This window comes from Plecotus auritus (genome assembly GCF_963455305.1).
Source record: "Plecotus auritus genome assembly, chromosome: 11".
In the NCBI taxonomy this organism is placed as follows: domain Eukaryota; kingdom Metazoa; phylum Chordata; class Mammalia; order Chiroptera; family Vespertilionidae; genus Plecotus; species Plecotus auritus.
The window spans coordinates 5,515,813-5,542,962 of NC_137777.1; the positions used below are offsets into that span (position 1 = coordinate 5,515,813).

Here is a 27,150-nt window from a genome sequence, read left to right on the forward strand (position 1 = left end):
CCCGTGGCCCCGCCTCCTCATTCGGGATCAGGCATGCAGTGTGTGTCCTCTCAGCAGAACTCTCCTGACGGCTCTCCTGGTTTCCTCGTCTGCGTCAGACGCACGTGTGAGGAGCCTGAGATACCTCGGCTCTCACTTCCACCCGGACAGCTTGCCTTGGAGCAGATGGGCACAGGCCAAGGGGCTTGTTTTCTGTGTCGAATCTCATTGAAACCCCAGAGAAGGAAGATCTCGAAAATTGTCCAGAGAGCACAAGAAGGTGGACAAGAGATGAAGTGTCCGTTGCTCATCGCTGAGGCTGAGAACTGCAGCGTGTCATTGAAATCGTCTCGAACACCTGCCATCTCTGTCATTCAGGGCTTCCCTTGGTCACATTGTGGCGTCTCGCTACCTCCTCCCCCCCCCTCTGTTTTTTCTAAAAACTTGGGGTGCTTGGTGGAAAAGTTGCTGGCATGGGGATTTTGAGAATCATAAGTGTCAGTGGGCTTCCGGTCATGCCCAGCCTGGGCACTCAGACGCTTCAGTCCGTTGTCAGCTCTTGCAGGAAGCAGACAGGCTGGCCTCAGCATTGGCCAGCATGTGACCCTGAACAGATGCAGGCGGGAGGTCAAGAACGAGTGTTGACCAGAATGACTACGTGGCAAGGCTCCATTTAGGCAAAGCCTAAGTTAACCTGGCTGCGCACACGCTGCAGGGTCTGTGTAAATGACACATGTGACCAAGAGATTTGCTGGTAAATCTGTGATGTGAAATCCTGGCTAAGTTTTCTGTCTTCAGATTTGGGGGCTCACTGAGCTGTGTCTCGAGGGTGGTAGTTGTCCTTGTACTTGAGAGAAGTTCTGTACATTTCATGTTGCAACCACAACTTGTGGATCTCTGGGACACCAGGTTGGGGTGATTGTTGCCGGGGACGTTCTGAATGAATGAATGAATGAATGAATGAATGAATGAATGAGATGTCCTCCACTGCATTTCACAGCAGGATATGGTATTGAAAGTGCTGACTCTTTGGCCTGGATGTGCATGGGGTCCAGAAAGGTGCATTTCCATGGGCCGTGGCCACTCTTCATTTAAAGGTGGATTTTCCTGATTCCATTCTGATTAACCACCAATATAGTATTTATGTACAGTTAACAGACATTTGGAAGACCACTAAAAATTTTTTTCTTTTTTAATGAGATTCAGAATCCTGATTGTCTGAATAAGACTATCACATTTGGCCCTGGCCAAGTATCAGTTGGTTAGAGCAGTGGTCGGCAAACTCATTAGTCAACAGAGCCAAATATCAACAGTACAACGATTAAAGTTTCTTTGGAGAGCCAAATTTTTTAAACTTAAACTTCTTCTAACGCCACTTCTTCAAAATAGACTCGCCCAGGCCGTGGTATTTTGTGGAAGAGCCACACTCCAGGGGCCAAAGAGCCACATGTGGCTCGCGAGCCGCGGTTTGCCGACCATTGGGTTAGAGCATTGTCCCAATGTGCCGAGGCTGCGGGTTCACTCCTCACTCTGGGTACATGCAAGAATCAACCAAAGAATACATAAATAAGTGAACAACAGATTGAAGGCGGGAAAAGACTTTTATCACACTTGCTGCCTGAAACCGCACGCCTGCCCCGCAGGGCACTGGCCTGGCGGGCGGGGGGAAGGTACAGCAGGTAGCAGCTCCGTTTTCTCTGTTCCAGGCTAACAGGCAACCAGCCAAGTTGAACCTTCTCACCTGCCAGGTGAAGCCGAATGCCGAGGACAAGAAGTCTTTTGACCTGATCTCACGTGAGTCCTCCTCCTCTTTGGGTCCAGTTACTGTGGATCCGAACGTTGTTTCCATTGCCAAGGACTGGTCTGTGCAAGGCTCTTTGCAGGGCATCTGAGCTGGATTCTGTAGCACCTACTGAAGTTCAGAGCCCCTGTGGTTTTATGACCAAGAGGTTTCTTGGGTTATTAATGAGAAGTTGGATTTATAAGATGACTTCAAAAAGCCTAGACCTCTCCATTCCAAAACCTGTACGTTATTGAGCTATTTAACTAGGCACCAGTTATTGAACATCCAGCTTGCTTTATATATGTTCTTGCCAATCCTCACAAAAGCCCCATTGGTGTCCTGTTTGACAAAAAACGGGCTCAGAGAGGTTCAGTTACTTATACAAGGTCACACAGCATTAAAGCAGAGATTCAGCTGAGACTCTTGGGCTCTACTAACCATAGAGTGTTCTTGGGCATAAACAACCTCTCTAGGAGACGGGGGCGTGAATGCCTAGCCTGGAGCGGCCACATAGTGCATGACTGGCTAGTTAAGTGACGGTTAGTTTGACCTCACTGTGTCGAAGCGTTCTAGCGGATTCTGAATTTTAAGCAAGAGCTTTCCTTATATACACCTGCCCAGACGACCGAGGTTAGGCCACTCCCTCCTCCCTGGGCAGCGGCCTGAAGGTGACCATCGAGCAAGGTCAGCCTTCTTTCTTGAAGCTGATCCTCGCAGAGAGCAGCCCAGTAGGGCAGCTTTGTGACTGAGCCCTGCTGTTAGGCACTCTATCCGAAAAGGGAAGTCTTTTGTAAAGGAAACACAATCAAAGGCAAGTGGAGAGTGAAAAGTAAAATACTGCCTCGGCAGCTGGCACTCTGCAGGCGGTCACTGGAACCCGCCCGAGCAGGTAGGACCATCCCCCTCCCACTTCTTCTTCCTCAGTGCCAGGTATTGGCAGTTATTTTATTGCATTCCCGGGGCACTTTAGAAAAATAGTATTGACAACACGAATTGTGTAGCTGCCAAAACAAAATGGCGTAAAAACAAAATAATTTTAAAACCCTACTTTTACTATGGGTTTTTTTTGTTCGTTTTTAGGAACTTGCAAAATTTACATTAGACCTGAAGGTATTCTGCTTTCTAAGGTTTCACGTTCTTTTCTCCTTTGTATTTCAGATAATAGGACGTATCACTTTCAGGCAGAAGATGAGCAGGATTACATAGCGTAAGTAGTTTTGAGCTAACGGCACCACGCGCCTCCGTCCTATACAACATGCGTAAAGATTTCCGTTACGACTCAACACCGCCCCTGGCGGTTCCCCGCACCAGCTTCCCTCCTCTGGGCCAGCCCACGCTGCTCTCTCTGTTCTTCATTCGCATCCAAGTGACGCGGAGACAGTTTCTTTCTTGTGGACAAGTGTCCAGTGACACTGAACAAAGAAATCACTCCTCACCGAGGAAGGAGGCAGGAGCAGTAGAAAGGGCAGCTGTGTGTTCGCGGCGGCGGGCCTGACCCCTGGTCCCAGCTCTGCCCTTTTGAGAGTGTTAAAATACAGTCATGCATTCTTCTTATTCTTATATTTTGTATGCCTTTTGCTCTAAACTAATGTAAAGGTTTTTTTCTTTAATTGTCAGAAATAGCTATTTTGATTCTCCACCCTTTTGAAACGTAGCCATTCCATTTCACCTATTTTGAATTGTTCTTTCAGAGAATTCATTGTCCTTTATATTCGTATTTTCTGATTATCATGACAGACTTCTTTATTTCCTTACTTGTCACCAGCTCTTGAATGAAGAGGCAAAAATGGCATAACGGAAGGAGCTCTAAAAAAGAGAGCCGTTAGAAGTGGTTTTCGTCCCAGCCGGACACCGGTCCACTGTGGACCCGGGCGAGTGGGTTAGCCTCTCTGGGTTTCATGTCCCTCATGTGTAAGGTGTTAGAGGCCCTGGGAGGCGGGTTGGAGGATTGCGTTTAAAAAATTCTAAGTACTTGGCACATAGTAGGTGTTTGTCATACTAAATAGGCAGAACATCAGAATGCGTAAGGAAAGCAAAACAGAGACCCTGCAGTCCGTGAAAACTTCAGTAAGCTCAGTGCCAAGGATAACATGTGGTGTCCGATTCTATTGAATCCAGTCTCTCAAACTATTTTTAACAAATCAATCTGTAGTTTGTAACTTGAGACTAAACCATAGAAAATAATGCATTTTAATTTAAAAGGTATTAAGTGACTTCCCCCCCCCCCCCACCCCATCCCTAGAGTGTTGGTTTTGAGGTGTGGTTTTCCACATCACAGTAGAAAAGCTAAAGCTGTGCAAAGGCATTTCTCACAGCAAACAAGGTGAGCGCCACCTAGAGTCAAAGGTATGAATTGCAGCTCGCGGACTCCACATAATTTGGTTTGTCCTTTAATTCCTTCCCATTGCTGTCTCTATTACTAATTCAAAACTGTTTGTAGCTAGTCCTTTGTTTCATATCCATTTGATCCTACAAGACACCAAAAAAGTACAGACTCAGTACTTGGACCTCTGTATTCTTCGCTAAAAATAGATATTACCTGACTGCAGTTGGTGAGAACAAACAGTGATTGGGAAATGTCTTTCTTTTCTTTTTAAAAAAATAAATTTGGCTCTTTTTACTCATCCATGAAAGTGATATAAGCTCCCTATAGATGGAAAATTATAGGAAGGCGCAGAGTCAGGCGCTCCATCTCTCCATTTTCCTACAGAAGGTCACTCAGGGACAACCGCTATTATCATTTTATGAATTTCTTTCTAGCTGTTTTTCCCCCAAACAAAAATATGTAATCTGTACATACATTTAAATTTATATCATGCAACAGTTTTCCTATTTCACAAAATATTACATTGTGAGCATTTCCCCAAAGTCATTCAAAAATTAGTAAAAATTACATTTCAGTAGCTGGGTTATTTCAGGCCTTATTAATCAACCCCCTGTTGTTGGGCACTTAGGTTATCCTATGCACAGGTTGGTTGCAAATGTTTTTTGTTCAATACATACTGTGATCATACTGTATATGTCATTTAATAGCCTTCACTTTTTATGTTATATTAAAATGTCAGCATGTTTCCATATTAATATCTTTTTCATAGCATAAATTTTCTTTTTTTTTCTAATTTTTATTTATTTTAGAGAGAGGGGCAGCGGGAGAGAAACATCAATGTGCTGTTACACCCATATACACATTCATTGGTTGATTCCCGTATGTGCCCTGACCAGGGATCGACCACAACCGTGGTGTATCGGGATGATGCTCTAACCACCTGAGCCACGCGGCCAGGGCTCCTGAGCATAAATTTTCACGACTGCTAATGAAATGCCCTGTTCATTGCCATGTCAAGTGCCCTCACTGAGCTGGCCTCCAGAGGACAGATGCCTTTGGCTGAGCCCTTTCCTGCCTCCTATCACCAGTTCTCTCTCATCCTCGCCTTGGGTTGTTCCCTCACTGAGTCCTCTTCCTTCTGACGTCCACTTTGTTCTGTCCAGATGTTCCTGCCGGTCCTCGGGGACAGAGACCTCCGCCTCCCTCGTCTGTTCCTCTCATCGCCTGTTCTCTCTGACTCGCTGCTTTCCATTCTTTCATTCTCTTTCCTTTAGGTTTAATTCCTTTCCTTTTCTTCCTACTTTATTGTTATGGCGGTGCGGTGTCTCTCGGTATTTCTTGGCGAAATCAGATTTGTTGCAACGTAAGGAGAGAACAGTGTCTCCTTCCCCTGTTTTGACCACAGATGGATATCAGTGCTGACAAACAGCAAAGAGGAGGCCCTGACCATGGCCTTCCGTGGAGAGCAGAGCACGGGCGAGAACAGCCTGGAAGACCTGACCAAAGCCATCATCGAGGACGTCCAGCGGCTGCCGGGCAATGACGTCTGCTGCGACTGCGGCTCCTCAGGTCTGTGTCCCCAAAGCAGAGCTGGCTTGTTAAACACCTCTTCTCTTCCTACGGAAGATGCACGAGCTAGGAATCTCAAACCCTTGCCTCCTTACGGGCACACCCAGCACGGTTCCCAGCATGAATGACCCGGGCAGTTTGCTGTACCTACAAAGCTCCCATCTGCTCTCCCCACATGGTCCCCTGCCAAAATGCCACCTTTCCTAGTGAGGCCCAGTTAAATGGCACCAGGGCCAGCGTGGGAAGAGCACTGGACCTGGAGTCCATCATCCTGGCTTTGAATCGCCAGCCTTCCCTCACAGCCTGGACAACCTCACGCCGAGTCCCTTTGCTATTCTGATCTTCAGGTTCCTCATCCTAAAAATTGGACAGTAAACCCCAGTTCTCACAAAGACTTAATGAAATAGTGTGTATGGGGCTGACACATGGTACCTCACTTTTCTTCCTGTCTAGTGACACCACCCAACCTCTGTATCACCTGGGTGTCACCTCCCCGCAAACTCCTATTTCCAAATAGCATCTGTGTTACCTAGAAGTTGACAGTAGCTCACCGTTACTCCGTGCTTTATAAGGATCATCTTAGTTGTTTTGCTTATATTATCTTATTGAATCTTCACAGAAGTTCTGTGAGCAAGATACTAATATCATCCCCATTTTACAGAGGAAGAAATGGGGGCTCAGAGGGCAAGTGACTAGGAGGGGGTTAGAACATGGGTGCAAACCTGTAGTTCTTAAACATTACAGCCTATGATGTTTTACCTGTGAAAATGGGCTTCTCTATCCCACATAGCATAGGCCCCTCGGAGACACGGCTCGTTTCCTGCCACTTCCGTGAGGTGTGGGATAGACACTCACTGGGTGGAGGACATGGCAGAGGAGTGTAGATGCCTGGGTATTGACCCATGGGAAGGAAGCTGGCCCACAGGGAGGACCCTGCAGGTTCGGGTCATAGAAATATTTGTTCCTGCTGTTCTGGAGCCTTTCGGTTGTAGAAACAGAGGCCTAAGGTCTCTGAGAGGCCTAAGCTCTTACCCACAGGCACTTGTGGACAAGCCGTCACCGAGATGATAGGCTCATGGGAGTTGTGACTCAAGGTTAAAGATGCCTGTAGAGCAGGCATGTCACACTCAAAGGCTAACACGGGCCAGATAAACACGGTTTAAGTGTATGTGGGCCACAAAAAAACAAAAGCTTCAATTTTCATAGGAACATAGGTTTATTTCAGTAGAGACATGCTGAATACAAAGGGCTGAAATAAATGAGTAACCGTTAACATAAAATAATAGGACATTTTAATAAAAATGAGTATTTTTTTCTTGAACATTAACTTACCAGACACTGAATAACTGCACAAATTAATAAGCGTAACGCAAATAAACCTATTTTTCTTGTTCTCCGAAAGTGAAATATTTCCTGTTGCTCACACCAAACAAGTCAGTCCAAGACTAATGATGTGGCCATCGGCTGCTAAAATTTTCACTGCTAGTATTAGTGGAGAGAAATGGTGCGCCTGCACGTAAGGGGCATAGGGAAATGAATGCAACACGATTATAGTAATTAGTCATTTGTGAACATTGTAGTTCGTTATTACTAACTAGAGGCCCGGTGCATGAAATTCATGCATGGGGGGTGTCCCTCAGCCCAGCCTGCACCCTCTCCAATCTGGGACCCCTTGAGGGATGTCCGACTGCCCTTTTAGGGATCGGGCCTAAAAGGGCGGTCGGACATCCCTCTCACAATCCAGGACTGCTGGCTCCCAACCGCTCGCCTGCCTCTGCCTAATTGCCCCTAACCGCTTCTGCCTGCCAGACTGATCACCCCCTAACGACTCCCCTGCCAGCCTGATCAACGCCTAACTGCTTCCCAGCCAGCCCGATTGCCCCTAACTTCCCTCCCCTGCAGGCCTGGTCACCGCAAACCGCCCTCCCTTGTCAGTCTGGTCGCCCCTGACTGTCCTCCCCTGCAAGCCTGGTTGCCTCCAACTGCCCTCCCCTGTAGGCCTGCCCCCCCAACTGCCCTCCCCTGCAGGCCTGGGTCCCCCCCCAACTGCCCTCCCTTGCTGGCCTGGTCCCCCCAACTGCCCACAACTGCCCTCTCCTGCCAGCCATCTTGTGGCAGCTATCTTGTGTCCACATGGGGGCAGCCATCTTGTGTCTTGAAGTGACGGTCAACTTGCATATTACTCTTTTATTAGATAGGATGATGTATGACAGGATATTATAAAAATTAAGTTACAAAATTTTTATTAAAATGTTTTTTACATACCATTATATTGGCCGGGCCACAAAAATACTCATTGTGGGCCGCCTGCGGCCCCCGGGCGGCGAGTTTGACATGCTTGCTGCGGAGCCTGTGCCTGTGCTGGACTGCGGGTCTGCAGCTGTCCCTGTCGGGGAGGGAGCCCCCCACCAGGCCTGTGGTGTGTCCTAGGACCTTATGGAAGTCTTTCCCACACTTCACAAGAATAAAGAACTTCACTTGGTTTTAGATTCAGTATTAAAAGGATTTTTTAAAAACGTGTCATATTACACTTTTTGCTTTCTAACAAGCTATTGGTGTTTATCATGGGCCCTCAGCCAAATGCAAGCATCTATGTCTTCCCTTTAAATCTTCCCCCTTAATTCTTTCACGTTTGACCACTGTTATTTTAGCATCCTCTGCAGTTGGCACACTAAAATTGGATCCTTTGTTCACTGTCTTCACAATCCTTTCCACAGAACCCACCTGGCTCTCAACCAACCTGGGTATTTTGACCTGCATTGAATGTTCTGGAATCCACAGGGAAATGGGGGTCCATATTTCCCGCATTCAGTCTTTAGAACTAGACAAACTGGGAACTTCTGAACTCTTGGTGAGTAGTGGCTGTACTTTGGAAGAAAACTTTATACGTTTATTGTCGTGAATATATTTAGCATATTGCTTTGAGGTTTCTGTCTCTGGGGAGTACACAGAATTCTACTTCCTGAATGTTGTTTAATTTGCATCGATATTTAAGATGCGAATTTTGTGGTGTGTCATGTTGATGTTTCCGTTTCCTGTGCGAAGAACGGGTGAGTCACATTTCCATACTTGGTTCAGCTACTGGCTCTTTTCTGGGCTGGCTTTTCCAAGCTGTTTCCTTCTTTCGGAATCAGTCTCACAGGACTCACTAAAAAGCACTAAAGGGAGGTACGCGCTGAACTCCCACATGCGCCGTACCTAGTGGCTTATGTTATCCGAAACAGTGACCTAAGGGTTTTTCTCTGTTTTTACTTTTTGTGAGTTTCTAAAAGTACACGTGAATTGCGAGTGGCCTGTTACCGCCTGTCCTAAAACCAGTCCCTCCTACGCCTTGACTTCTTTAGGTCGTAAGGGAAGGACTGTGCAGGTGTGGGCTTATCACCTACCATTCCCATCACGATTCACCCAAATTTGGAACCTTATCAGGTCCCCCAGTACATAGATCCGGTCGGGAAGGCCCCCTGGGCATATCCCAAAATGCCTGTGGTCATAAGCCCTGTCTTGCAAAATTTGAACCTGGTGGGCTGGGATTTATACCAACTGGTCTTTAACAGTGAAAGCGCAGGACGAGAAATAGGCTCCGTCTCAGACCCAAGGCCCTTGAGCAAAACCTGAGTGAGTCTGGCTCCACAGCCGGAAGCCCAGCTCCTCGGGACCTTGTCTGGCGCACAGCACCCCAGAGTCGGTCCCCCAGCCGGCAGCCGTGTCGTCTGAGCACCCCTCAAGCAATGGGGGGTCTGTCCTGGGTGTAGGAGCCCCTTGATTTAGGAAGTAGGAAACTTAGGAAGTATTCTGATACCGGCTCCCTAATCACTCAGGACCGGAGGGGGAAGGCTCAGAGCTAACACTGAAACTTCCTCCTCTAGTCTGGAAAGGGCATCACGCCGTCTCCTTGACTCATCGATGAAACCCAGGGTGACAGCTAGAAACAGGAAGAGTCCATGTGGTGAACTCAAGCCTTTCCCCAGAGACTGCTGTAATGGACGTTTCTTACACTTTTGGTTGACTCCCACGTTATCTGAACGACCAGAGGACCTTCAGGATAGATTTTTTTTAAGGTTCTTGAACCCAGAAGCATGGAGCTTCTTCATTAGTTGCCTGCCGCATCTTTTTCTTTATAATCTTCACCTGAGGATATTTTTCATTGCCTTCAGATAGAGAGGAAGGAAGGAAGGAGAGGAGGGAGGAGAGGGCAGGAGGGAGGGAGAGAATAAGAGACATCAATTGGTTGCCTCCCGCTCATGCCCTGACAGGGGCCAGGGAACGGACTTGCAACCCAGGTATGAGCCCTTGACTGGGAATCAAACCCGCAACCCTTTGGTTCGTGGGCTGACACTCCAACCACTGAGCCACAGCGGCCAGGGTAGCATCTTAATTTGTATCCCCAAAATAAAGGAATCTTAAATTCTTTTCTGTCCAATTAGAGTAAACCCCTCAACCAAAAATGAGGCATGGTGATGGTTGCAGAGCTATTATTGTTCACTAAGCATTTAACCTAGATTCATATGTGGAACCTGCTGTATCGGATTCAGATGGGGTGTGTGTGTGTGTGTGTGTGTGTGTGTGTGTGTGTAGAACCACATCCTATTTTGTTCTAGCGTTTATCACACTGTATTTGTAGAAATCATTAGTTTTCTTACCAGTGACCCCTCTAGTCCATTAGCTCCTCCGGGAGGGAACATGGAAATCCCATCTCTGTGTTTCCAGCACTAAAGGCTGGCCCATGGTAAGTGCTCAGCAGATACTTGTTGACCAGATGGATGGATGGTTTGTCTCCTGAGTCAAGTGAAGGAACGTACATATTCAGCAACAATGGGGAACTTTTAAACCAGTAGTAACGAGTCCGCTACGTTGTGTTTATGTTACAGCTGGCCAAGACCATTGGGAACAATAGTTTCAATGATATTATGGAAGCAAATTTACCCAGCCCCTCACCAAAACCTACGCCAATGAGTGACATGTGAGTACTTCTAACATAATGAATTCTTTACCATCTATCATTGTTTTTCAACCCTCCCAAAAATCATCTTAGTGGTTATAGTACCACCCCCCCTCCCAAGAGGAAATCCCATTATGAGGAAAAAGCAGAGCAAAGAAACGTATTTCGAAACATGCTTCTGGAACGCACGGGTTATTTTCAGCATCACCTCCCCCTCGGGCGTTGCGGCTGCTCGGAGGGTAAAGCTTCATGAGGACGATTCTCTAAATCACGCCTGTTGTGATAAATAGACACAACAGCAGTGGGAGACGCCTGTCAGGTTGGCAAAGGTCCAGATGCGTGACAGCCCCCGCGGTGAGACTGTGGGGAAGCCGACGTCCCAGAGTCCCCGGTGCTGCTGCTGGGGATCCAGGTGGCACGCTGCCCGTGGGGAGCGAGCTCGCTGTGTTTGTCACAGTCAGAAATGTGTTTACCTTTGACTCAGCAGGCCCACTTCTGGGGGTTCATTCCTGTTGTGTCACAGAGGAAGATGAGGGCCAAAGCGAGTATCCTTCTGTAGGCATCTGATTACATACTTCCTGTCTGGCTGCCTGGCTTGGGGAGGGAGGAGGGGGCGTGGGAATGAGTATCGAATCCCTCTGCTCGCAGACATGCCGTCCAAACTCAGGAACTGAGTTGTGGGCATATTTGCTGATCTATCCCTCACGTTTGAACTCTCACAATTTACTGTCTGGACTCCGACACCAAATAGATCTGGACAGCGACGAATGCATAAGCATACCCTCATTTGAAATTGTGTTTGCTTGAAGAAACGCGGGAAAATACTAGTACCCAGCAAACTTAAGTGCTTAGCCTGGGGGGGGTGACTGTGAGACCCCTCAGTGAACACCTTCTGGTATCATTTTTAGTTTTGAGTCAAGTGAATCTTTAAACCTATTCAAAAACTTCTACATTGACTTCGCACTTGAAATTTGTTTAATACTGTGGGTGACTAGGAAGAAAGGTATCATTCTTCTCGCAATCAGCGAAGGGTTTGTGAAGCAGACGCCTGCCTACTTGTCAGACCAGCCCCTCCTAGATGGTTATGCGGGCACCAAATTCGCAAAACTGTTATGGGGCACATCCAAGCAACACGGTTCTTCCACTCTGAACTCAGCAGATCTCCCAATAGGTCTTGAATGGAGTGTCTCAATTAAAATAACTCTTCTCAAAAAGCAGTGTTGGTCTGCAAAGATGTAACCCTTTCTCAGCCCTGGGAAATGACGCTGCTGCGCCTCACGCTCTGTTTAGGACTGCACGGAAGGAGTACATCACGGCGAAGTATGTGGATCATCGGTTTTTGAGGAAGACCTGTTCTTCTCCATCAGCTAAACTGAACGAATTGATGGAGGCCGTGAGGTCCCGGGACTTACTTGCACTCATCCAGGTCTACGCGGAAGGCGTGGAGCTCATGGAGCCGCTGCTGGAGCCCGGGCAGGTGAGGCTGCGCTGACGTCAGAGAGGAACGTGGACAGTCCGTTTGAAAAATGACTTGTTATTATAATGAGGCTGTAACACACCAAGTGCCCCGTCTAAATCAGGACAATCTGAGGCGGGGGGGGCGGGGGGCTGTTAATAATTACTTTGAGGTAACGATGTGGAAGAAACTGCTCTAGACCAAGTAGGACATGTGACCACCTGTTTATACTTACCTGTCCTTTTCAGGAGCTCGGGGAGACCGCCCTTCATCTTGCAGTCCGAACTGCGGACCAGACATCTCTCCATTTGGTTGACTTTCTTGTCCAAAACTGGTATGGTTTCTGTTTCCTCTGAATGGGCCTTGGAAGTTAGCACAGACCAGTCCTGTTAGCAGCCGCGATCAGTAATCAGCATGCCCTTCTGTAATGAGCCAGATACTACTTTAGGCTTTGCAGGCCATGAGGTCTCTGTCGCAGATGTTCAACACTGCCATTGCAGTAGGAAAGCAGCCAGAGGCAGTATGCAAATGAGTGCCCGTGGGCGTGTTCCAATAAAACTTTATTTACGAAAACAAATGGAGGGCCAGAGAAGGCCTGTAGCTATGGTTCGCCAACCCCTGATCCTATCTCTGGGTCCAAAACCTGCTGCACAAGGGAGGTTGGGAAAGAAAAGACTTCACAGGGCAGGTCCACAGGATGTTCATTGTAAGACAGCAGTGTGTGGCTGCCTCGGTCGCTGATTCAGACTTGGGACGTGCTAATAGGAGTATAATATTCAGCCCAGGAGGTTTGGACTTGCTGGGTTCTTCATGGGGTAGATCTGTAAGCCACAGATTTTGAGGAGGAACCGGAGCTCATGCAAAGGAGCATGAGCAAAACCGTGAGGGCGTTTGAACCCACAAGTGACCCAGGCCAAGCTGTGTCAATGCCTAGGCCCCTTAGGGGTGCAGTGGTCAAGAGCATTGGTTAAGAACACACGTTGCCTGCGTTCACATCCTGGCTCCACCATCCGTGTCTTGGTAATCTCGGACGCGCACACTACGTCCTCTCTGTGCCCAAGTGTTTCCATCTATAAAGTAAAAGTTGTAATAGCGCCTTCCCATCAGGTGGTTGTGAAGGTTACACGAGCTAGGACAGGTGAAAAGCTAAGAGGCAGTGTCTGTGTCGTAGCACACACCGTGCTGACTACTGCCGTCATGTGTTACTTGTAAGTTCGGGTGGAATGTTAGAAACAGCCTAAGTTTATAGTAAACAGGTCTGAAATTGGACTCAGTTGTTAGCCCAGACGTAAGTGGTTCACCCGCAGTGCTGAGCTGGAGAGGCAGCCGTTTCTCCCGCCCATCTGGTTTTTCAGTGGGAACCTGGACAAGCAGACGGCCCTGGGGAACACGGCCCTGCACTACTGCAGCATGTTCGAGAAGCCCGAGTGCCTGAAGCTGCTGCTCCGGAGCAAGCCCACCGTGGACGTGGGTGAGCACACGCGTGGCTCAGCAGCCGTGGCTGGAACTGAGCTCGCCTGCTGCACTGTAATCTGATCATCGTCTCCGCCTTTTCGAGGTCTGTCCTAATCATACACGTGTGTTTCCCCAATTTCAGTGAACCAGGCTGGAGAGACTGCCCTCGACATAGCAAAGAGACTGAAAGCCACCCAATGTGAAGACCTGGTAAGCAGCCCTGTGTGGCTCAGTGGGTAGAGCATTGGCCTGCGGACCGAAGGCTCCCAGGTTCAATTCCGGTCAAGGGCACGTGCCCTAGTTGTGAGCTCGATCCCCAGTAGGGGGCATGCAGGAGGCAGTGATCAGTGATTCTCTCTCATTGATGTTTCTATCTCCCTCTCCCTTCCTCTCTAAAATCAATTTAAAAAATAATTTTTTTTTTTAAAAGCTGTGGTAAACAGGCGTGGACGTGGGGTGTTGGGTATCTAATAGACATCAGCTGCCCTGAAGTGGCGTTCTCTGGAACTGGAACTGGAGATACTAGTAAAAGAAGCAGTTTTTTTTTTGTTTTTTTTTAACTTTGGCTAAAGAAATTCCGACAAGCACTGTGGCTGCATTTGAAAACACGATAAGTGTGTCACCCGCCTGTCCTTGGAGTGCAGCTGTGATGGGGAGTGGGAGGCGTGGGAGAGGCCGTGTGACCAGCCGGGCTTATGGGTCGCGGTCATTCAGCTTTCTCTGTGGCTCTCAGTCAGGAAGACCTATCTAGGAAGCCAAATAGTCGGTCAAGTGCAGAGTACAGTGGTCTTTAAACGTTAAGCACGCTGCTCTCCCCCTGGTGTCCCTGCACGCACTCTCCTTCTCTGACCCCACCGATCCCTGCTCACAGCTCCAGGTCGCAGCGGAACACGATGCTCATGACCTGGGGAAGGTTGAGATAGGAAAGGTAGGTTACCTTCCCGAGCTCAGGCCCGCGGTGGTGCTTTTCTGTTCCTGCGAGACTTCTTCGAGGAAGTCTGGGTGCCCCGCCCCCGTGTGTGAATAACAGGGGGACACGGACTGAACTGGGACTGTCTGACTCGAAAGGCCCACCCCTCGCACTTCCCTGACTGTGATTTTGCCTTCCAGCCAAGAATTTGCAGTTTTGAGACTCGTTTTAATTTTAATAATATGTAAGAAAGCTTTACACCCTGGAGAGAAGTCACGTTATCCAACTAAAATTGACCATGCCTGGAATTCCTGGCAGTTTCTCTGAGCCGTCTGCTGGTGCGGTGTGGACGGCCAGGGGTTTGCTTATAAAGCCGCTGCTGGTGGTTAATGGGGAGCTGAGAATAGGTGGGGTTTGCTCAGTGTCTCTATAATGTTGGGGTGTTTGAATGACAATGGCTGCGCCCGCTGTTCCTTTCAGCTTTCCCAGGCTAAGTCCGGAAAGTTCAACCCACACGTCCACGTGGAATACGAATGGAACCTGCGACAGGAGGAGATAGATGAGAGCGACGACGACCTGGACGACAAGGTGAGTGTGAGTCAGCCTCTGGGGCTCTACATGCGTCCCCTGTTTCTCTGCGTGTCTGACAGGACTCTGAGTGAGGTCGCTTGCTCTTAGGACCTCATGCACCAGGGCCATTTTCTTGGCTCAGCCTTTGTGCTCCTTTGGGTCCCACCGAGCAGCTGCATCAGTCAGGGATCTCCAGAGAAACAGAACCGATGGATGTGCCTCCCTGGAGAGAGAGCATGGAATTTCTTATGGGGGTTGGCTCACACGCGCCTGAGGGCTAACAAGTCCAAAATGTATGGGAAGGTGGGGAACCCGGCAGTCTTGAGTCTGAAGGCATCTGGAGCCTCGGAGGGGTTGGGGGGGGTAGGGCTCAGTCTTTTCTCCTAAGCCCTTCAGCTAACCGGCTGAGGCCCACCCCCATTACAAGGGTATCCCCTTTACTCCACGTCTAAATGTTAACCACACTAAAAAACACCCTCCCAGCAGCTCCTAGGCTGCTGTTTGACCAAACACCTGGGCACCAGTGCTTAGCCAAGTTGGCACAGAAAATTAGCCCTCACAACGGCTAACGAGTAAAGAATAAGTTGTCGTTTATCGAGCACTCGCACACGGACTGGGCAGCGGCAGGCACATTGCCCATGTACCCCGGGTCGTTCTTACGAAGGCCGCTGTGCTCTTGTCCCTGCCCCACGCTGGCGGAGAAGAAAACTGACACACGGACGTTTTGCAACTCGTCTGCAGTGTCAGCTGGTGGAGGAGGTCTCGGTCAGACCTGCTTCTGTCCAGCTCCCAGAGGTAGTTCTCGGCGATCTCTGAGGCTGGCTGGTGCCTTTCACTGGGGGAGTGGGGGCGATGCTCCTTCCCAGGCAGGACGTAAGGAATGGCCAGAGCTGGCTACAAAGGTGCCCTAGGCGTTTGGAGGCAGCAGGTTAACCTGGTAACTGTGGAAACCCCAATAATGGGAATTGGGGGTGCTCGGAGGACACAGCAGCGAAGACCTTGTCAAGGACGGGCAGTGGAGATGGGCTCCTAAGGGTAGGGAGGAGCTGGCCGGGCAGAGGGAGGAGGAATGCATCCTTCCAGGAAGGGAGAGCCGCATGTGCAAAGGCCCAGGGGTCATGCTGGAGCCCGGACCGTCCGAGGGAAGGTTAGAAGCTCCGTGCGTGAGGCGACCTGCACGTTGGCTGGGCGGGGAGAGGCAGCCCAGGTCAGGAAGGCTCTCTGGGCCCCGTTGGACCGTTCGGCTTTGGATAAAGCCAGTGAATTTTTCAAACGTAACACCCGTGGCAGTGAGAAGCCAACAGAGGTTTCGGAAAACTGATTGAATGAGACGGAATCGGGCTGTTCTGGGGGGCCATTGCTTCTGTGGGAGCTGGGGGGTCCCGTGCACACAGCCGAGGGGCGTTCCTGAGCTCCCCGTGCACAGCCATGGCTCTGGCAGACGACACGGAGGTTCCTGACTCGGAAAGCAGTGGGTGCTAAAGCTGTCACCAGGATGCAGACCCAGGGCACCTCACCGGCAATGAAAATGGTTTCGAATCCGGGAGGTGGGATTGGGCCTGCAGGTCTGAGTCAGCATTGGGTGTCAGTCCAAGCCAGGGTGTGGATGAGGTTACTTCTAAGAGGGTGCACGTGAGAAGAGAGGTGAGGATCGAGAATCTCAGCTTTAAATGGCTGACCACAAGGGAACGTTCACTGTGGCCAATTGTAGGTGGGTGGGAATCTGTTCAAATGCTGGAGACCATGGCCTGCACCCGCAGGGACTCGTGGATTAAAGGTTAAACCTAACAGAACTTACGCTTCTGGATGCTGCTGATCCCTAACCAGTGTCCCCCTAACGTGACCCTGGCCATGGTGACATGAGGATCAGAAGTGTAAGGTCTGCGTCCTTCCCTGTCCTGTGTGGTCCTCTCGGGCCGGGGTTGTGGGTGCCCAGGTTCCCCCAGGAGCCCGCCCGCGGTGGAGTCCGCATGGTTGTCTCACCGTCTGCACTGTTCTCTCCCCTCCAGCCGAGCCCCATCAAGAAGGAGCGCTCGCCGCGCCCCCAGAGCTTCTGCCACTCCTCCAGCATCTCCCCCCAGGACAAGCTGGCGCAGCCGGGATTCGGCACCCCGCGGGACAAGCAGCGGCTCTCCTACAGCGCCTTCACCAACCAGATCTTCACCTCCACGAGCACAGACTCGCCCACGTCACCCACCTCGGAGGCACCTCCATTGCCTCCTCGAAACGCCGGCAAAGGTACGGGCTTTGAGAAGGGCCTCGTGGCTCCATCCTCAGAGCTAGGAGCTACCCGGCCTGGAGGTAGAATTGCCAGGTGCGCGTGGGTGGCAGAGTATGGAAAGGGATGCCAGCACCAGCAGCCAGGGAGACGGTGTTGTGGGCGCGCCTCACATTCTGTGTGAACCTCACGCAGTCCTGGCTGGGGTGTGCTCTTTGTGCCCATTTTGCAGATATGGAAACTGAGGCGTAGGGAGGTAGAGTGGCTTGTCAAGGTCATGTAGCTGGTAAGTGGCAGAGTTGAGATTGAATCCAAGGTCCACAGAGGGTCCAAGACAGGGGTGGGCAAACTTTTTGACTCGAGGGCCACAATGGGTTCTTAAACTGGACCGGAGGGCCAGAACAAAAGCATGGATGGAGTGTTTGTGTGAACTAATATAAATTCAAAGTAAAGGAGCAGAGGGGAGAGCAAGAGAACCGGATAGAACAGCCAGATCTGGCCCGCGGGCTGTAGTTTGCCCACGGCTGGTCCAAGACCTGGGCTCTTTCCTCTTTCGTAAGAGGATTTTTGTTGGGTAAAAGTGGTTTTCTCTAGACCAGCATGCCTCTCTTCTGAAGATGGTGTGGAGCAGCGTTAGTTACAGTTGGAGCCCTAGAGGCTAGACCCAGTCTTTCTCATTTCCTGTTCACAGTGAGGTGGGTGCGACAGTGGCTGCATCGTGGGGACTAGGGGGGACAGTAGTTCAGAGATGCTGAGTCAGTGGCCTGCGGCTCTCGGCTGTGAGGACGCTCACCAGGCCCTGTGTGGCCTGAGCCCCTGTGTGATCTAATCCTCCTGTCTCTCCGATGAGGCAGGCCCCGCGGCAGAATCCTCCCAGAGGAGGGGATGGGGCAGGCCTGTCGGAGCCCCCGCGGGGCTAATGCCGGGGCCACCGCCTTGTTCTCTAGCAACAAGTGCCTGTCCTGTGCCCCTGGGTCCACAGAGACCATCCTGCGCAGGAAGTCAGGTGTTCCCCCACCAGGGACGGGGACAGACGAGACCCAGAAACGCCCACATCAAAGGGGCACGCAGCCGGGGAAGTCGAGAGGCCCCGGGCCGGAGCCTGGGGTTTGTTCCCAGCCAGGGCTCCCCCTGCACAGCACAGCGCAGCGGCTCACGCGGCTTCCAGGCCTGTCCGCGCACAATGCGGGCCTATTGCAATCACACTGGGGCTATTTTCTGGGAAATGTGAGCTTTATTCAAAACAGTGTTTTCTCAGAGCTTATTCTCCATTGAGATAGTGTGATAAATGGGAGCTGTGTTCTTAGAGACCCCGAATGGCCTCATAGATCATAAAATAACGGGGAAAAGTTAAACGGAGGCTTCGGTGTGAATAGTTCTCTTCGAAGATAACCAGTGACCGTGACGGTGACAGCGCGCGTGAGCCAGAGTTTGGCCGGCAGTGTTTTCTAGCTGTTGCCCACGTTTGCTGGCACGGACCTACGTAAGGCGTCCAAGTCCCCCGTAAATCACTAACGGTGGATTGTGCCTTCGCTCGGGCTGTGCGGGCATCGTGTTGCTGCTCACCTGGGAGGAGCCCCAGCAGGGGCGCGGCCTGGTGAGATGCAGGAGCTCGCCTTCTCCGGAAGCTGAAGGGACCCGAAACGTGAGCTGTGTCCCGCCGCTCGCCCAGGCTTAGAGCGAGTTCTTAGAGGACGTTGCTGAAGATCGGCTGGTGCTCGGTGCAGAGCGGGCTCCCCTGGCTTGTGGCCCTTACTTTTCCTCGTTTTATTCTGTGGCACCGATAGACACCTTTACGTGAGAGCGAGGACGTCCTGCCTGGGTCGCTCAGCGCGTCCCACCGAGGCCTCTGCTGGCGGAAGTCCCTGCCGGAGAGTGAGGCAGGCTTTGAAGGGCGCCGGCTCGGGGGAGGCGGAGACAGCCACTAAAGTTCAAGTCCCCGCCAATCATAGGACTGAGGGGACCGTGGAATCATTCTGAAGCCAGCTCAGGAATATTTTCCGGAAACTCCAGCTGCCTCATCAAAATGCAAGGAAGTTTGACTTAATTGCCTCCGAGCAAAGCCGCCTTGTGCTCGGGCAGAGCTGTCAGCAGCGGGAGCCCCAGGGCCCCCGCGCCGTCCTGGAGCCTAGACAGGCGCGCGGGCTGCTCCCCCTCTGCGGTGGGAGGCCCAGCGGGATGAGGTCAGAGCCGCGATTTAAGTGAGCAGACGTCTCTCACCGTGCAGCTCCCCGCCCCCTGTGCGCTCCTTAGGACTAGATCCGTGGTCGGCAAACTGCGGCTCGTGAGCCACATGCGGCTCTTAGGCCCCTTGAGTGTGGCTCTTCCACAAAATACCACGGCCTGGGCGAGTCTATTTTGAAGAAGTGGCGTTAGAAGAAGTTTAAGTTTAAAAAATTTGGCTCTCCAAAGAAATGTCAATTGTTGTACTGTTGATATTTGGCTCTGTTGACTAATGAGTTTGCCGACCACTGGACTAGATAGACGTTCCCAGGCTTGCCGGGATCACTGGGTCTCATCTTTCACTAAAATCAGGTCATAGGACCAGGATATCTGAGAGCAAGAGGATGCTGAAAGGTTAGGCCAGTCCACAGCCATTGCGCAGCGAGGAACAGCCCTGGGGAGGTTAAGGGACTTGAGGTCACTGGGTGGCTGCAATGGGACAGGAAATTAAAATGGGCCTTAGGACTCATCCGACCAGATCTCCTAGTTTCTTCCTCTGCGTGTCGGGGAAGATGGTCCATCTCCTCCTGTCCTCCTGGTGGAACTGCCCTCGGAACCCAGGGAGACAATCCAGGAGAAGGGCTGTCGGGAAGCAGAGCCCTGGACCGCTGGGAGGCTCCTGCTGGGATGCTGGGCTGCAGCTCTGGGTGCGGCTAGAATCTGGAGAGTGTAGCGAGCACCGTGAGACTGTCCCACAGAGCAGGCCCTTGAAAACACACACTAGTGCCCTGACCGGTGTGGCTCAGTGGGTAGGGCGTCGGCCTGCGGACTGAAGGGTCCCAGGTTCGATTCCGGTCAAGGGCGTGTACCTTGGCTGCGGGCACATCCCCAGTAGGTGTGCAGGAGGCAGCTGATCGATGTATCTCTCCAATTGATGTTTCTAACTCTGCATCCCTCTCCCTTCCTCTCTGTAAAAAAAATCAATTTAAAAAAAAAGGTACCTTTTCTTTAAAAAAAAACACGAAAGAAAACAGACACTAGTGCTTACAGCTTAACCGTGTTTTTAAGTAACTGTAAGCTATGGACCTCCCTCTTTCTCCCGGCGTGCGATTCCACGCCATACGCGGCGGCCAGACTGCAGCTGAGCTGGGAGAGGGGTGGACACTGATGAGGAGGAGTGAGGAGGAGGAGGAGTGATGAGGAGGAAGGATGAGGAGGAATGAGGAAGAGGAATGGTGAGAAGGAGGAGGAGGAGGAAGGAGGAGGAGGTGAAGTGATGAGGAAGGATGAGGAGGAATGAGGAGGAGGAAGGATGAAGAGGAATGGTGAGGAGGAAGGATGAGGAGGAATGGTGAGGAGGAATGGTGAGGAGGAAGGATGAGGAGGAGAAATGAGGAGGAGGAAGGATGAGGAGGAATGAGGAGGAGGAAGGATGAAGAGGAATGAGGAGGAGGAGGAAGGATGAGAAGGAATGGTGAGGAGAAATGAGGAGGAGGAGGAATGGTGAGGAGGAAGGATGAGGAGGGAGGAGGAGGAAGGGTGAGGAGGAATGAGAAGGAGGAATGAGGAGGAGGAATGAGAAGGAGGAAGGAGGAGGAGGGAGGAGGAGGAAGGATGAGGAGGAAGAGTGAGGAGGAATGAGGAGGAGGAAGGAGGAGGAGGGAGGAGGAGGAAGGAGGAGGAGGAAGGATGAGGAGGAATGGTGAGGAGAAATGAGGAGGAGGAAGGATGAGGAGGAATGGTGAGGAGGAAGGAGGAGGAGGAAGGAGGAGAAGGAGGAGGAGGAAGGAGGAGGAGGAAGGATGAGGAGGAATGGTGAGGAGAAATGAGGAGGAGGAAGGATGAGGAGGAATGAGAAGGAGGAATGATGAGGAAGGATGAGGAGGAAGAGTGAGGAGGAAGGAGGAGGAGGAAGGAGGAGGAGGAGGAGGAATGAGGAGGAATGGTGAGGAAGGAGGAGGAGGAGGAATGAGGAGGAGGAAGGATGAGGAGGGAGGAGGAGGAAGGATGAGGAGGAATGGTGAGAAATGAGGAGGAGGAAGGATGAGGAGGAATGGTGAGGAGGAAGGAGGAGGAGGAAGGATGAGGAGGAAGGGTGAGGAGGAAGGAGGAGGAGGAAGGATGAGGAGGAATGAGGAGGAGGAATGGTGAGGAGGAAGGATGAGGAGGAGTGATGAGGAGGAATGGTGAGGAGGAAGGAGGAGGAGGAAGGATGAGGAGGAAGGGTGAGGAGGAATGAGGAGGAGGAAGGAGGAGGAGGAGGAATGAGGAGGAGGAAGGGGGCATTTAGCTCAGCGGGCGTGTGGCAGGGCTCCGCGGGCGCAGTGCTGCTGGCCTGGGGCCTCTGCAGCCAAAGCTGTGCCACTGGGGTCCCCAGCCGTGTGGGAGTCCTGGTCGGTCTGCGCCGGCTTCCGTGTGTCCGCACGCTCCACCTCGAGGTGCCTCTGTTTCCCCATCTCGGCGCCTTCCTTCCCACGCGCAGTTCCTCTGAATGAACCCATCGTCTTTATCCTTTAAGGTAACAAAGTGTCTACTCCTTTAAGCTCTATACTGTGAAAACCATGAGGAAATGGGAAAATGGTCATTCGCACTGTCCACAGCTGTACAGGCACAACCTGTGTCGTTCACACATAGGCGGCGTGTTAGAATGCTGACGTCACACAGAGATTGTCAGGGAGTTTTAAGTCCTCTTCTGGGTCTTGTTTTCCTTTGAGTAAGTTATATTTTAGTGGGTCTCCCCGCACGGAAGACCTGGGTTTTCTGTTTTGCCAACAACCAGAGGTATGAGGACACTGGGAAGGAATCCGCCTGACTTAACCACAGACCTGCCTTAGCCCGGAACGTGCGGGCAGTGGGAGAACGGCCCATGGATCTGGCCCTGAGGAAGCTGACGCAGGAGAAGCAGCAAGCCCGCTCCAGCGCAGGCAGGAGGCTAGTGACGTTGGTCCTCGTGCGAGTTCAGAGAGATAAAAGCAATGGCTCCGGGCAGAGGGCTGGGTCCCAGGAGGCGTCCTGAGATGACCTTTGAGACCACCTGGCCGGGGAGGATGCTCCCGCAGAAGGGACGTGCTGCCTCCCAGGAAGAGAAGCTGGAGGCTGTGGTGGCGCCGAGAGCCAGCCAGAGTCCCTCAGCCGATTGATTCCCTGCAGGGACTGGCAGTGTCCTCCGCGCCGAGCCGCGGTCTCTGATGGCAATGCAGGACAAAGGTGGGTTCCAGGTGGCGTGGTGAGATTCCCGGCTGCGGGCCAGCACGCAGCACTCGGGATGCGGGAGCTCCAGAGGACTCGGGAGTGGAGGAGGAGGTTTGACAGGCATGTTGGTTGCGATTCTAGGAATGAATTTTTTTAAAAATTCATTATATGTGGGTATAGTTGAATGACTTCAGGGCAGTTTTTCTGGATTTGAGTGGATAGATTTCCTGGCTTTTAAAGATGGAGCTTTATCAGGGGAGGTTGAATTCAAACTATTCATCCATTAGTTCATTGTTAAATTCCTGGATCCAGCCTACTGTACACCAGAACCTGGCGAGCGAGACAGGCCATCAGCACGTAAACAAAGCCGTGTCCTCACAGATGCCCTAGCCTAACTGATGGGAAGAAAGGCTGACATGGCGTGAGGAACACAGTCTCTTCCCTTTGAATGATGATCCCAGGGGCTCGGTTTTGCTCGGTTCGTGGTTACGGGACGACCCTGGCCTGATGGCCCCTGAACTCGCCTGCACACAGCGCTGCTCAGACATCGCTCCCTTAGCACGTTGCCTGGTGACCTTTGGATCCAGGCAGGATTTGGAACCCATTGACTGACCTTTCGGGTGCAGTGCCCCAGCGCGTCCCTAGGTGGCGGTAGAGATGAAGTTGCTGTCCATCATCCAGTCCCCGTTTATTTCCAGGAGGAACTTACACTTCCTCACACAGCACTCGCTGCTGCCCTGGCTTTGGGGACCTGCAGCTTCGTGGGAGGGGGTGAGCACCTCCCTGTCCCAGGGACCTGGGCTGTGGCCCCAGCTCGTCTGTCACCCTAAAGTCTCCAGGTCCCCACTTTCCTGGCTGCACAGTAGGGGCTGTAATTCCCTACCCACATACTTCACAGGGTCTTTATGAAGATCAAGGGGAATAGCCTATACGGACACTTTGGAAAACTAAAAGCTTCAGACAAGTGCAGGGGTGCGGTAACAATGACTGTTGTTTCAAAGATAAAGTGGTCCTGAGATTGCCCTGACGGGGGCCATAATCGGGTGTCGATTTGGGGTAACGGTAGGCTTCGAGATGTAGGGCACCATAGGATTGAGAGAATCAAAGGCCAAGAGATTAACCACATTTACTGACTTTGAGAAACAAAATGGCCAGCGAGACAGGCCATCAGCACTTAAAGCTGAATTCGATACTGATCGGTAATTGATCATGGGAAACATCAACACTTAGGTCACCAGGGCGGAGGCGGAGGCCAGCAGTAACTAAGCTTTTCTTGGACGCGCAGAATGTAAAAATCTCTTTGGGAGCCTTTCTGGATCGCCAGGCACCTACCGTCCTATGTTCACATGTGGTGTGGCCGCGTTCTCAGCTTTTCTTGGTTTCTCTCCTTTTTTATTTACTTTTAATTTTAATGTTTGCGGGAGCAGTTATTCATGAACACAGTTACATGTCTGCCTGGTGACAGTCACAGAGACGTGTGTCCGGTGCCCGCAGGTACTGCTTGGCACCCACCAGCACTTCAGTGTCACTTTCCAGAAACAAAACTAACAACAAACTTGTTTTTTTTCTTAAGACATTAGTTCAAAAAAGTCAACATTTTTGCAGTAATGGTGTGTGTGTGTGTGTGTGTGTGTGTGTGTGTGATATTCATAAGATTACTGCTATCCTGTCTTTGTCTCTGAAGAAACTTGTGTCTTTTTTTAAAGCTATAGAAATCAATGTCTAATGTACGTAACCTGTTGAGGTCTCTAATATAACAGGTGGTTTATGAGGTCCAGAACAACAATCAGAATTGGAGGAAAAAGGAGTTTTGAGGTTTCTTTTTTCTTCTGAGTAATTCTTTTTACCTTAGCATCCTCCATTATTTATACAAGTCATTAAAAAAAGCTGGGGCCCGCCCTAACCAGTTTGGCTCAGTGGATAGAGCGTCGGCCTGTGGACTGAAAGGTCCCGGGTTCGATTCTGGTCAAGGGCATGTACCTGGGTTGCGGGCACATCCCCAGTAGGAGGTGTGCCAGAGGCAGCTGATCGATGTTTCTCTCTCATCGATGTTTCTAACTCTCTATCCCTCTCCCTTCCTCTCTGTAAAAAATCAATAAAATATGTTAAAAAAAAAAAAAAAAAAAAAAAGCTGGGGCCCTGACAGTGTGGTCCAGTTGGATGGAGCATCCTCCCCTGGGCCTAAGGGTTGCCGGTTCCATTCCGGTCAGAGCACATGCCTGGGTTGCCGGCTCCATCCCTGGTAGGGGGCAGGCAGGAGGCAGCAGATGGATGTCTCTCTCCCTCCTTCTCCCCTCTCTCTAAAATCAGTAAAAATATATTTAAAAAAAAGCTTGGGCAAAGTTTACTGACGTAAAGGAAAGGCTGTGGCGGAGAGAAGAGTCCTGTCTGGGGCCTCGTGCCTCAGCCCGGGGCCCTCGAGGCGCAGCCTGTTCTGCTGTGGCTCATTGATCCACTGGCGGTGCCGCCTCCTCAGGTTCCGCCGTGATCCCAGTGACTTGCTGTTGAAAGCGCGTGTTTTCTTTTTCCCGTTGTACCTAAGTGATCTCCGTGCATTGGCATGTCATGCTGACCGGTATCCTGTTTCTCAAAGACACACACTCACCTTTCCTTTGTTGTCACTGTTTTTCACCAGCAATTTTTAGAAACCCTGTTTGTGCATCGCTGGGTTGACGGGCGTGGCCACCTCCGGCCTGCGCTTTTGTCCCTCCCCATGTCGTACCACCTTCACCGTGTGAATGGCTGCTCACCGGCTGTTCGCTGAGACCGGGACTAACCTTCCTGCCCGTTCGGTGCCTTTCCAGGTCCCACTGGCCCGCCTTCAACGCTCCCTCTCGGCATGCAGTCCTCCGGCGGCACCTCCACCCTGTCCAAGAAGCGGCCCCCTCCGCCACCACCCGGACACAAGAGAACCCTGTCGGACCCTCCCAGCCCACTACCTCACGGGCCCTCCAACAAAGGCGCAGTTACCTGGGGTAAGTCCCCCGGAAGTCAGGGAGCTGAGGTTAGTAGAAAAGGCCACGTAACCCACTCAGACCCGCTGGTCGGCAGTGCGGCTGGAATTCTAAACCGGCCTGTCCAGCTGCAGCTGCGCACCCTGCACCACTCCTGTGAGCAGGTGCTGCAGGGGGGACAGGTGCTGCAGGGGGGACAGGTGCTGCAGGGGGGGACAGGTGTTGCGGGGGGGGACAGGTGCTATGGGGGGGGGACAGGTGCTGCAGGGGGGGACAGGTGTTGCGGGGGGGACAGGTGCTGGGGGGGGACAGGTGTTGCGGGGGGGACAGGTGCTGCACGGGGGGGACAAGTGTTGCAGGGGGGGACAGGTGTTGCAGGGGGGGACGGGTGTTGCGGGGGGGACAGGTGTTGCGGGGAGAACAGGTGTTGCAGGAGGGGGACAGGTGGTACGGGGGGGACAGGTGTTGCAGGAGGGGGACAGGTGTTGCGGGGGGAACAGGTGTTGCAGGAGGGGGACAGGTGGTACGGGGGGGACAGGTGTTGCAGGAGGGGGACAGATGTTGCAGGGGGACAGGTGCTGCAGGAAGGGGACAGGTGCTGCGGGGGGGGACAGGTGCTGCAGGGAGGGGGACAGGTGCTGCGGGGGGGAGACAGGTGCTGCAGGGAAGGGGACAGGTGCTGCAGGAAGGGGACAGGTGCTGCGGGGGGGGGACAGGTGCTGCAGGAAGGGGACAGGTGCTGCGGGGGGGAGATAGGTGCTGCAGGAAGGGGGACAGGTGCTGCAGGAAGGGGACAGGTGCTGCGGGGGGGAGATAGGTGCTGCAGGGAGGGGGACAGGTGCTGCAGGAAGGGGACAGGTGCTGCGGAGGGGGACAGGTGCTGCAGGGGGGGAACAGGTGCTGCGGGGGGAAGGGCAGGAGCACAGTAAGTGCTCCGTGACCGGTAGCTGCCGTTGTTGTGTTACCATTGGGGCGCATGGCGGTCACAGAAAGCAGGTGGTTGTGGTCAGTCTTTTCAGGCCCTTCTGGAGCCTAAGGGTACTTGTCTGCCAAACCCACGTCCCCATATTCCGTTTCTCTGTCGGAGGCTGCCACGTTCGACGTTTTCTTCTCCCTGTAGGTAACGACATGGGTCCATCCTCATCAAGTAAGACCACAAACAAGTTTGAGGGGCTGTCTCAGCAGGCGAGGTAAGCCCGCTCTGTCTACTGGGCGTGTGGTTGCGGGGGCAGAGTCACAGAGATGGGCGTGGGTGACGGTCTACGCCCCGTGGCCCGCAGCTGTGGGCCTGGCGCTGCCGGCCGGGCTGGGCGTGGACAGCCGTCCTCCATCGGGCCTCCAGGTGGGACGGCCCTCGTGTCCCTGAGTCAATCAGTTTGCCAGAATGAGTTCTTATTTTCAGTTTTTCTTTTTTTTTTCTTTTTTTTTTATATATTTTATTGCTTTTTTACAGAGAGGAAGGGAGAGGGATAGAGAGTTAGAAACATCGATGAGAGAGAAACATCGATCAGCTGCCTCCTGCACACCTCCTACTGGGGATGTGCCCGCAACCAAGGTACATGCCCTTGACCGGAATCGAACCTGGGACCTTTCAGTCTGCAGGCCGACGCTCTATCCACTGAGCCACACCGGTTAG

General features: G+C 51.9%; 1 protein-coding gene across 2 annotated transcripts in view; it reads left to right on the plus strand.

Moving 5' to 3' along the window:
• The window catches only part of ASAP1 (ArfGAP with SH3 domain, ankyrin repeat and PH domain 1), a 234,518-nt gene that overhangs the window by 198,898 nt on the left and 8,470 nt on the right, over positions 1-27,150 (plus strand). For both annotated transcript variants that reach the window (XM_080646797.1, XM_080646798.1), the window contains 13 exons: positions 1,686-1,773; positions 2,921-2,969; positions 5,494-5,657; positions 8,375-8,508; positions 10,526-10,617; positions 11,887-12,073; positions 12,301-12,386; positions 13,408-13,523; positions 13,650-13,717; positions 14,898-15,005; positions 16,997-17,225; positions 25,365-25,535; positions 26,635-26,704. In XM_080646797.1, the coding sequence (XP_080502923.1) occupies positions 1,686-1,773; positions 2,921-2,969; positions 5,494-5,657; positions 8,375-8,508; positions 10,526-10,617; positions 11,887-12,073; positions 12,301-12,386; positions 13,408-13,523; positions 13,650-13,717; positions 14,898-15,005; positions 16,997-17,225; positions 25,365-25,535; positions 26,635-26,704 (1,562 nt within the window). The remainder of the gene's footprint in view (positions 1-1,685; positions 1,774-2,920; positions 2,970-5,493; positions 5,658-8,374; positions 8,509-10,525; positions 10,618-11,886; positions 12,074-12,300; positions 12,387-13,407; positions 13,524-13,649; positions 13,718-14,897; positions 15,006-16,996; positions 17,226-25,364; positions 25,536-26,634; positions 26,705-27,150) is intronic.